At 36.7% G+C, this 12,003-nt stretch overlaps 1 protein-coding gene across 1 annotated transcript in view; it reads right to left on the minus strand.

Moving 5' to 3' along the window:
• The window catches only part of VCAN (versican), a 103,446-nt gene that overhangs the window by 26,865 nt on the left and 64,578 nt on the right, over positions 1–12,003 (minus strand). Inside the window, exons 6-7 of the mRNA XM_062599602.1 lie at positions 1,463–1,576; positions 485–598 (exon numbers count right to left, since the gene is read on the minus strand). Coding sequence (XP_062455586.1) covers positions 485–598; positions 1,463–1,576 — 228 coding nt within the window. The remainder of the gene's footprint in view (positions 1–484; positions 599–1,462; positions 1,577–12,003) is intronic.

Genomic DNA, 12,003 nt, shown 5'->3' on the forward strand with positions numbered 1-12,003 from the left:
GGAGTTTGCGCTCATCCATCTACAAAAGATGTCACAGATGTAAATTTAAACAAGTAGTCCTGAGCCACAAATCATAGGAGTTTGACATGCTCAGGTTTCCTCCCTCTTCTACAAGAGATTTTGTCTAGTTTTCCAGAGGGTGTCAAAATGGAAATAGATAGGTGTAAAAAATCAGAAGAGTCCTAGATAGCGACTGGTATGCTTCTTCATAATGAAGACTAGTTGTGCATTTTCCATCATTCTAACTTTTTACAAATTGGCAAATTTCAGATCCTGTGGAAAAATCAGCCTGATGGGATGATACCAAGAGACTATATCCTCTGTTATCCCCTGGAACTGCTAATACCATACCAGGATAGTGCTAGTGCTTTTGGTGCTCTAATGCTCTTATTCATATTAAAGCTCCCGGAAAAGTTAATGGATTTCTCTCTGATAATAACATATCTTGGATCTAGATCAAAACACATGAAAAAATATGCCTTACCTTGTTCACAGAGAGCACCTATGTAGCTTGGCAGACAGATGCAAATAAATGTATTGAGGCCATCTACACACGTGGCTCCATTCCGACATGGGTTAGACTGGCATTCGTCAATATCTGTAAAATAAATATAGAAGTGTTTTTATAATCCACCCACCTCCTAGAAGGGAAATGCTCTTCCTCTTTAGTCATAATTACTACAAGGCACAATACAATCTGGAAAAATGAAGTATTGCAAAAGACCCAGCAGAGTGGTTTTCTTTGTATAGTTCTTATTTCACTACACACATCCTTCCACACTCCTTACCCACAAATGAAACAGCAGTTCCCTGAGGAAAGCAACATTACTGATCCATAATTTTATACATATCTACTCTTATGTCCTGCACTGTGACTCCGGAGTTAATTTCTAAAATTTCATTGTAGATCTTCATTTCATTGTGTAGCTGAGAAAGAAGGCATGCTGTACAGAACGTAGTATTTTCCCTTACTTGTGGAGAATTTGACTCCACAACCACAGAAAAAAAATCTTTGTATCTGACTCTGATCATCTTTACAGTTTGCCTAAAAAGATATCAGCTGGTATTCAGTGCTCAGCTTTCCAGTTATGTTTGGGATGAGGTTATTCTACCATTCTGTCAAATCATTACACAAACCTTTTAAGGAACTATTCCAAATAATAATGCTCATTTGATTTTACTTGATGCATTCATGAATTTAATTTCATGAATTCTAGGTCATTCTGTTTAGTTAAGAGTGTGTGTGTGCGTGCGCACACAACTTACAGGAAGAGAGAAAAGTGGTATGTGGACCTCCTTCATTTTATGGTTCTCTTCTTAAATAAGGCCCAACTGTAGAATTTTTTAAATGCCTAAGTATTTATCAACTTTAAAACACACCATTTCACTTCCAAATTGCACGTATGAAAACTTTATATTCTAATTAAGCTGTAGACAACAGTTGTAGATAGCATCACCTTACCTAATTCACACTGCTCGCCATTGAAACCTGGCAAACACGTACAGATGTAAAATGAACCACGCGGATAGCAGGTACCACCGTTAAGGCAGGGATTACTTTTGCATGGATCTTGGCCTGTTAAAAAAAAAGTAGAAAAAGAAAGTTTGCTCTGTAGTCTTAAAGAACTATGTGTTGCCTTTGGAAGAAGAAATTCATTTCCTCATTTCTGCTTTGATGTTGTAGGCTTTACTGTAGTTACAGAAACTATATCATCATAGAATACTATGAATAAAATAGTTTTGTAAAACAGTGAAGTTTAGTATTTTCAGGCGTCATTATTTTCAACTTTAACAATAATATGATATTTACTATAAACAAATATAAATCATTTTTAGGATTGTTGCAATTTTTTCATAGCATTTTGTACTATATTTGGCAGTCACAATATTTTATTGAGGATTTAGTTGGCATGACATGACAATTATAGCTGAAAACAGTTAAAGATATGCAAAATGAATGGAAAATGCATTTTTTTGAACAAGGTTAGTTATGTAGAATGACTGGGTACACAGAACATACATCTCTAACACAATAGCTGGCTGGTTTTGTTTCATTTTATTGTATTTAATCAGTTAATGCCCACAAAGTTTTATTTTTCTGAAAGGATATTTTAGAATAAACACATTTCCCCATTGTCTATATTTAAGACACACTTCAAAAGAGCAAATAAATGTACTAAATTCATAACTACACTAAAACATTAAGATAAAAGCTTACCTGCTGTGAAATCCTCAGCTGGTAGGGGAGTTACCATTTAAATAGCTTTTTCTTGCAGAGCTTTGATGCCTTCTATTGATGTTTATTTCTACTGAGTTTAGACACTTAGGTAATTGCATTTGATTTAATGAATAAGAGTAATCACTCACACAAATGGATACGCAGTAGATAACCATTTCAAGTATCAGCTTTTCAGAGCTAGAGTAAAACCATAAAGTCATTCCCTATAGAACAAAATCCTGGCTTTATTTGAAAATGTACGAAGTGGCTAAGAAAGTTCTGTACCTAATTGCATCCAGAGAGATGAGAAAAGTTTAGATACATGTCTATGGTCTTACAAGATGTTTTGACTATCCTTCAAGAAATAAAAAATAAGTAACTTTTATTTTACCATTGCAAGTTAAACATTTAACAAAGCAGACTTCTTAAAGTACACAAGTTCCCTATCCAGCCACTGGAAAAAAGTAGGTTCAGATCCTGTCTGCATAAATTTGGCCATGTAATTAAGTGGGCAGGACCTTGCTTTGGAAAGCTTCAAAAGAAGCTGATCATCTCCATAAAACAGGGTACTTGTTTTATGACTGCTTCACTGAGTGTCCAGAATTCAGGGATATATTAAGAACTTAAGTTTGCTTATTGTGGATTTATTATCTGTTGGTTCTCCTAAGGACTGGATATCTCCCTAGTAAATACTTGACAGCTACCTGTATAATTGGAGGTTAAATAATAAAACCCCCACAATATTAAGTATTTCTTTCCTCAGCTATATCTAGATAAATTATGAACCGAAGCCATGCTACTCAAACGGAGCTTGTGTCATTTATGTATTTTGTGAAATGGTGCCTAATAACTGTCATATAAACCAAAATACTGTGACAAATGATGTCTAATAAAGTATCTCTGATCTGTAATGTGAGTTGGACACTGCGTCAACCAGTTAAACTGCAGACATCTGAATTTGTGGAGCCTCAGTTTTCTCTTCATCCGAAAAATAACCTTGCAGATTGAAAGTAGTTCATTTTTGTTAAGACTCTGCTGCTGTCTAAAAGGCATACCACATCTACTCTCCAAGTCAATCGCAATATGTTATAAAATAACTGCTTATAAATCAACTATATATGTGCATGTTAATCGTCATGCTAATGCAGAAAACCTATCAGATGATATAATTATATCTATTGCCATTAATTTGAAAGTTAAGTAATTACAGCTGAATCCTCTACCACAGTCAATGTTATCTTCCTGCCTTTTAGGACTGACTGGTCACCTTAAGGCTGATCCAGAGCTCCACAGTGCAAACACTCAAGAAGTCACTGAGCTTTGGTTCCAGTCTCTCCATTCTCCTTAATTTTGTATACAGTCACGCTGATTTCAAACCTTGAGGCTCATGGGTTTTGATGCATTTCAATGGTGCTTCAAAAGTCATACCTCTTGTCAGAGTTAAGACAAACACATACAAGTATCAAAACAAACATTGATCAATTTGGAAGTTACCTGGTATTTGCACTGCTGTGCCTTCAACTGAACCCACACTGGTGCCAGTCTGGAAATCTGATCCATTAGTGACTTCAGGAAGGGAAAATGATGAAGTTACAAGTTCAACAGTGTTCAGCTCCTCAGAGCTTATTGTTGTCTGTTTATTCTGATAAGAATTGTTTCCAGGGGCTGTATCATCTGTTGCAATGTTAGAAGAAATTGTTGTGGTCTCCTCTTGCATAAAGAAAGAAGATTGTGTTTCCATGCTCCTATGCAGAGGTTGTGAAGATAAGGTTAGCATTGTAACTGCTTCCTGTTCAGGTTTATATCCTCTACCTCCTACACTATCAGGTGAACCCAAAACAGGTGTGGAAAAAAGCCATGGAATTTCTCTCTCATTACTGCTATCATCTTCGTAACTGGGCTCTTTCACTCTCTCTGAAGAAGTTTCAATTTTTATTGTGCTAACTTTTGGAACATCTGTGCTCACTGTTTCTCCAAAACTCAGAAAAGCAGTAGGGAACACATGTATTGATGGAGAATCTCCAGAAACAGTAGCATCTTCACCAACCAAATCAGTTACAGAAGTCTCTGTTTCCTCTGTCTTTTCTGTTACAAGCCTACTAATATGAGGAGCACTTTCAGTAGTTGAGCTTTCTGATTCAGGCTCAGAAGAAAATTCTAGGAGAGACTCTGGTTTATCAAGAAACTCTGTAGTGGGTGGTTTATATGTTGCTGCAATATCAGAATTAACCTCTTTGAAGGTTTGTTCTGGTGAATGATTGGACAGATCTGAATCCTTTGGTGACAAAGTACTTGGAATGATGACTCTGGGATATTCAGACACTCCATTAACTAACTGAACAGTTACTGAGGATTTAGGAGTTTGAGGTACAGAAGAAAATCTCACTGAACCTGTTTCTTCAGATTCCGTTGGTGGATTTTTTGTGTCTATGTAAACTGTAGGATCCTTTTCTTCGTTCTTGCTAGATGACACCGTTATGTGTTGGGATGTATGCTGTGTGGTGACAATATTTACATCAAGCATGTTGGTTATCAAAGCCTGTTCTGTCTCAGTAGTTAAATCTGGTCTAAGGGAAGGAAGCACAGGCTTCTTGTTGTCCAATTCTTCTTGTTCCATTCCAGAAATACCGGAGATGGAGATGGTTTCACTTGGATATGCTATTACTTGATTGGTCGCTGAAGTATTCTGCTCATAGGTATCTTCTGTTGTGCTTGCCAGTGTAACATGTTTAGTCACAAATTCAGTCTCTTTAGATTCATGAGGCACGTGAGGGCTTGCCAGCGATGGTACTGTTGGAAGGAAAATGTCCCCTTCAGAGAGTTTGGTAGTGATGAAAGTTTCTGTTGTAAACTCCATGGCATCCCCTGAACCCAAATCCTTGTCATTTGATTTTAGTCTGTGCTCAGCTGTTACTGATTCACTGTTTATTGGCTGACTAGAAGTAGTCAAGAAAAGATCATCACCAGATCCAAGTGACTTCTCTTTGTTTAAGGAAAAATTAGATGTTGAATCATATTTCTCCATTTCAACATTCATGCTATCATCACTGTCATATGTTGATTGTGTGGCAGGATTTGCCACTGTCTGCACACTTATTATATCTTCAGGCATTGATGTGGAGTGATCCATGTCTATAATTGTTGTTTCTTGTGATGTGATTTCAAGTCGTTCTTCAATTAGTGTAATATCACCATAAACTGAAATATTCAGCAAAACATTTCTTTTATCATCAAACACTGGAATATTCTTCTCATATATCCCGTTATCACTTATTAGTTCTTCTGATGTAGTTGTCCTTGACTGAGCAGCAGTTGGATTTGTCACAGTTTCTTTTTCTTCTGTAATGAGGGGCGATAATCCTGTAATTGCAGTCTGTGATCCATCTATTGATGCCTCTGTTGCCATAACTTCAGAATAAACTTCCTCAGGAGCACTAGATGAAGGATTTAGCTCTACTTTTGCCATAGAGGGAGTTGACAAATGGGTAAATGTATCAGGGGAAAATGAATCTGAAACATCAACCCAGCCAGATCCTTCTCCGGAACTTTCAGGTAATATTTTGCTTGGCATTTTTGTTGTTGTTATAATGAGTGATTCTTCTGTTTCAAGACTAGGAGTTCCACTGATTAATACAGAAGCAGGAATTACACCATCTCTAATCAACAAATGTGAAGTTTCCTCTTGAGAAGCAGCTCTGGAAGTAGTTGTTGTCCTGTATGTTTCATTTTCTCCACGTCTATAGTCAGTTTCTTTAGTATGAGGTTCTTCAGTCACAACAAAATATTGTTTGATTTCTTTTACCTCTTTGGAGCCAAAGATCTTGGAACTCTCTTCTGTTGAAGCTGGGGAGCTAGCGACCATCGAGTCTGTTGTTTCTGGAATAAACTCTTTTACAGCACTTGTGACTTCTTCATTAACTTCAACATTTGATTCAGTGCTTCCCCTTTCAAAGTCTTGTGTCTTGTCAGTTGAAAGTTTGGATCCCACATTTGCAGGATGAAAATTTTGGGGGCTTGAGGTACTTGTGATATCTTTGACAGCCAATGACACTATAGAAGGAATAACAGTAAGGTCACCTCCTGATCCTTCTCCTGAAAATAATAGATCACCAGTGATCTCATTATTTGTCAGCTTTTCTTCCTTAGGTGTCAGGACTGATCTGGGAATATCTTCAGTAGGGAAAACTTTTTGACCCAACTCATTTTCTCCTTTTGTATCTGTAACTGAAGAGCTTATGTATTTGCTTTCATACTTCACAGACTCTGTTTCTCTATCATCATTAAATGGCAAAGATATTTTTTTAGCAGATTCAGTTTCTAGTTTCTTTTCTACTGAATATGGACTTACTGTGGGAACATTTAAAAATTCTAGATGTTCAAGGTTAGACTGTGTACTTTTAAACAATGGGTCTTTTGTTGTTTCTTCAGAAGATTCTGTAGCTTTTGGTGAGATCAGTCTATCCTCCCCAGAATGTGCATCTTCCTCCAAAGGGAGTTGTGTAGTAAAAGCTCTTGTTGTCACTTCATCAACTGTTTTCTCTTCTATTTTTATGTCAGTTACAGTTCTCATTGTGGTTACTTCACGTTCAGTACTTGCGACTAGCCCATCAGGTTCAGTAGTGAAGATATAATCCACAGGTGGCATGCTAACAACTTCTTCGTCGTAATTCTCTTGTATTTCTGGTCTCCCAGCTGGTGAAACTGTTGTTTTTGTAAATGATTCAGTAATAGTCTCTGCTTCTCCTGATCCCTGATCAGTAAATGAGAAATGAGTTACAACTGTTTTTTCAGTGGGTCCGTTAGATATTAATTCTTTGGTGCTGCTGTCACCTTTAAATTCTTCTCCAGAGCCGAGCTCAATTAGGAGAATTTTGCCTAAAGAGACAGTTGAAGAATCATCTTTTTCATTTTTGCTTTCTGTAGATTCAGCTACTGCTTTTAGACTGCCAGTACCATGTGTCACCATGATATCAGGAGGGGTGTTTTTAACCACATATTCTGGAGATGATGTGACCTCACCTGCTTGTAAATACTTAGTTTTAACTCCTGGTGCAACATGAGATGTCACCTCTTTTCTAGAGGCAGGAGTAGATTTTACTTGAGAAGAAACCGTATACGTTGCTTCTGTTTCCTGTTTTTGTTCTCCTCGATTTCCTATACTAAAAATATCCTGGGATGTCTGACTTACTACTCCAGCTTCTTTCAAGTCATCTGACCCAGTACTTAAAACTGATATTGCTAATTTATCGCTTCTTGTATGTTCTTCATATTCTACAGTTGTGTTCTTCAATGAAGCATCTATGCTGTAAACTTTTCCTTCCTGCTTTTCTGCTTGTGTTTCAGTCACAGACCTTGATGGAATTGAAGTCAAAGTAGCAGACTCAATGATAATATCTATATCTCCAGAACCTGGATCAATAAATGGGGAGTCAGTACTTACCACTTTTCTTGTGGGACCCCCTGAAAATATGTCTGCTGGTTCTTCTGCTGATCCTTCATTTATGAAAAGCCTCTTCTCTTTCAAGAGAGGAATGGTGGTAACATTTTTAATTTCAGAATGTACAGTGCTTGTCATTGGTACCGTTTCTCTGAGAGTGGTGGGTTCCTGACTTACAGTTCTGACTTCATTAGTAGTGGCTTCAAGTTCATTCAACTCTGATTTTCCCTCTGCAGCAGAAGTTGAATTTTCCTTAGCTGAATAAACAGTGGTCTGTATTTCATTTTCATCTTCAATTTTATTTTCAGTTACTATAGAGCTTGCAACTACTTTTTCCATAAGAAATTCAGGCATAGATTTGGTGGGAACAGTTACTCCAGAACTTTGATCAAAAGCAGAATAAAGATTGCTTGTTCCTCTAGCCAAAGAAGAGGTAGTTCCCAAATCTGTTACTGAACTTTTTGTTGGTAGTAGTGTGCCAGAGCCCAAAGAAAGATCTTGCACAGAAAGTTTTTCAGTCACTGCTGTTTCCGTTGTTATTGCTGAAGTTATAGTGATATCTTCTTCTACATCTCCAGAGCCTTCGGTAACTATAAATGAAGAAGCATTTGTCTCAGGCCTTTCTGTATGACTTCTTGTTTCCAGAAGACCCTCAGCTAGGGACTGTGTATCAATTTTAACAGTTGATTTATAATGATCTCCTGGAGCAAAGGTACCCTCTTCTGGAATTAGGTCTTTCACATCTATGCCTACAGTAGCAGTATCAAAAACTGCATCTAGAGGAGCAGTTACAGCAGAACTTTCCACTGTAACTGCATTAGGAGCAGAAGTTATACCTGAATTTTTTTCATCATCTTCCTTTCTTGACATTGTTACAATTTCTGAGAATACAGAACCAGGTAACTCAGATTCAGTGGAGCCATCTCCAGAAAATTCACTAGTAACTAAAAGCAAGTTTTTTGTGTCTTTAGTAGAGCTCTCCTCTGTTCTGTGCCATGTTACAGTCACTTCATTTTTTTGTGGAGACTGTTCATATGAAGAAGTAATCTCTACTGCTTTATCTGTTGTGGCAGCTTCTGACTCACCACTATATATGGGTTCTAACATTGCAACATCTGCTGTCGGCTGTGTAACTTCAAATGCCCCTATTATTTCTCCAGCTTTGATTGGTTGTCTTGTACCAGAAGCTTCAGTTTCAGACATTATAAATGTGTTTGTTTCATTGATTTGTGAAAAGGTTACATTTTTGGAATGCGCAACACTTTCAATTTGATCACTTCTGGCTTCTTCAGCTTTTGTGCTTTTAGGTGCACTTGTCACTTGTTGTTTTCCATTGATGAACTGCAAAGCTGGAGGAGTTGTAACATCAGTAGTATTTTCACAGTCTTCCTCCTCTTCAAATTCTATAAGGTTTGGAAAGAAAGGATCCAATATATAGGATCCAATATATTCAGATGAATCCTGCACTGGGTCTGAAGTACAGGGTTCAGTCTGAGGTGATTCTGCATCAATGTGGGGTACATCTATTGCATGTGGAAGCATGTGGCGATTGAACAGATCCAAAAATTCATTCACCGGATGATCTGCAAAAAAAAAAAAGCTTTTCATAATCCCTAAGTGACAGAGATGGTCGCTCATAATAGTAGAGATATGTAGTACAAACTATCTATTGGAACAAAAAAAACAACAAATTCAAAATGAAATATATCAAACAAAACTTTTCTTTTTATTGACACTATGATAAAGGCTACTACGGTAACTTGACTTTCCAGTTGAAGTTTTTGTGTATATTGAAAACATTTATTATGTAATACTGTTGATTGCCATATGTGTGTTTCTTATCTCTACTGAATAGTATAGGATAAATTAGCTCAGATCTAGTTTTGAGACTAAAGAAATGCACAAGATGAAAACCATCCTTAAACCAAACACTGTGATCCCAACATGCAGCAACTGCTTCTGTGGATCTGTGGCACTAGCTAAACTTTACTGAAAACTGAGCTTAGACAACAGAGTTCGAAACAAAATAGGATGTCCAGAACATTGCTCTACAGCTCCATTTATCCTCAATGTAGTCTAATTCAAACAACAACACCATCAAAACTCCATCAACTGCTTGGTTCTTTATTCCTGGACCCTAGCTCAGTCTAAATTCCGGAAATGTTGCAATTTGGCATTCTAATGACAAAGCAAATAAGAAAAATATCCTGGATACAAAAATGAACCATCACCCAGACAGTAACACAAACAAAACCCAGTTATTTTTCTCTGCTTATCATTCACTTAAAATTATTCAAATTATTCACACACTGTAAATCTCTCCTTTTTTTTCTAAGTAATCAAATAGATAGAAAGGGGGGAGAAAGTTCAAAGTAGACAAGGTTTTAGTTGCAAAGCCCTCATAAATTTCTGTAACATTTATGATCCCAAATTCAAAAGATGCTTTTTAAGCACTCCTTCTCAGTATAAACATCACTGTGAACTCTCTGTTCTATATAACGTATGCTACCCTCTGGAAAAAAAAAAAGAATTTAACTGACTCAGAAAAAAAGCCAAGTTTCAGGCTTTCATTGATACAAAGCTTAACCTACTGATGCAGCTGGAAGCTTTGTCCTGAGATCTTATTCCATAGATTTATCTTCCTTGTAAGTATACATTTATAACCATTTTTTTCAAAGTAAATTTATTCTGAGCTGGTATAAACTGATGTAGCCAATGGCGCTCTGTCTACATCTACCAGTAAGGATCTGAACCAACACAGAGGACCTCTTTCTTAGAGCACCATCAGCAACAGTTGCTCCCCACAAAATACTTTCAGGTATTCTGTCACACACACTAGATGATGGAGTAAAACGTATAAATAAAATTTCCTCATTAAAATTATCTACAATATGTAAGAGAATTAACATATGACAGGTAAAATATTTCACTGGTTTGAAGTAATTCTGCTAAATATGAGCATCATCTAACCTGCAGGACTACTGGGCCCTCAAAGATATAGTAATCAGGTGATCGTTCTGGAAAAGAATGTATTAAAACATATTAAACTGTTGCATAACTTTGTGAGAGGCTTTTGATTCTTCTGAAGTCTTTTTGCAGAAATGACCTGGTATATAGACTAAATGGAATAAGCATTAATTACATTTGTCATGATTGTCTGCACAAAGTATATAGCATCCTTTTGCACACATCTATACAGAAAAGTTTTTGAAAACCTAGCTGGAACTAGATAGGCCATAATTTGTAGGAGGGTGCCATGACTAACAAGTTCTGACCAGTGTATTATTTTTGTAGCACTGCACACCTGGGAGTCCCTCAAATTACTACCTCACGCTAAATCATTTATGGTAAGTAATAAATTTAATGAACAACATCTGTTCCAAGTTCACCTACACATACACTACCAAGACATACACAAATTCTTACACACACGAAGACCTCTATCAGCCCTTGCTTTCACTTTGTTAGCTTTTTCAAGATCTCACATGCCACAAAGATCCACATAAAAGAACCTTAGCTAAATGTATGATATTCCAATAATAAACTTTCAGGAGCCTCTCATTATATACTAAGCATTTCTGTTTTGTTTGTTTCAAGAGCAAAATAACTACCTTCTACAAAAATAGTAATACACTGAATCCTGCTCAACTCTTTCTAACAAAATTTCTCCTTTCTAGAGCATCGATTATTCAGTGTTACCAAGCCAAGTTGCCGATGTTCAGCATGATTAACTATGGTAAATTCTCTAAAACCTAGAGATGGCCAATAATCTATCCAATAATACACCTCATATAACACATAACCTTGTTCTCTAACAATAAGCAAGACACTGGGATGAAAACCTGAATTCTATCATAAAATATGAATTTAGGAGGGAAAAGTCTTAGCTATTAAACTGTTAGATCTTGTTCACCAGAGAACTTTGTTAGATCTTTCAGGGCAGACACACAAACATCTGTAATAGTTTTAAACTGGCTAGGTAGAGCTGACACATGTTGCCAATTCTTATGTTCATGTCCATTGCAGCTGAAATGCTCTTCCAGGGAAAGCCATGCAGATAGGAACTTTTCCATAGGAGACAAAGTGAGGATTTTAAGGGAAAGGAATTTGGCTTTTAAGTAATTTATAAATAGTTCACACGTTACCATGACAAACAAGCCAAAAAGGAGCACTTGTTCAAAGAGGGAATGTCTTACTATAATTTCTAGAAAAAGAAATTAAAAAGAAGTGGGTAAAAAGTTGTAAAAGCAAGGGTTGGCAGTTCAGACTGCCAATCCAAACAACTCCTAGAGCAGATTTATCAGTAAAGCCTTTCATTAAGGAAAGTGAACAGGTATGCAGTGGATAC

The sequence above is a fragment of the Rhea pennata genome, chromosome Z, assembly GCF_028389875.1.
Source record: "Rhea pennata isolate bPtePen1 chromosome Z, bPtePen1.pri, whole genome shotgun sequence".
Lineage (NCBI taxonomy): Eukaryota > Metazoa > Chordata > Aves > Rheiformes > Rheidae > Rhea > Rhea pennata.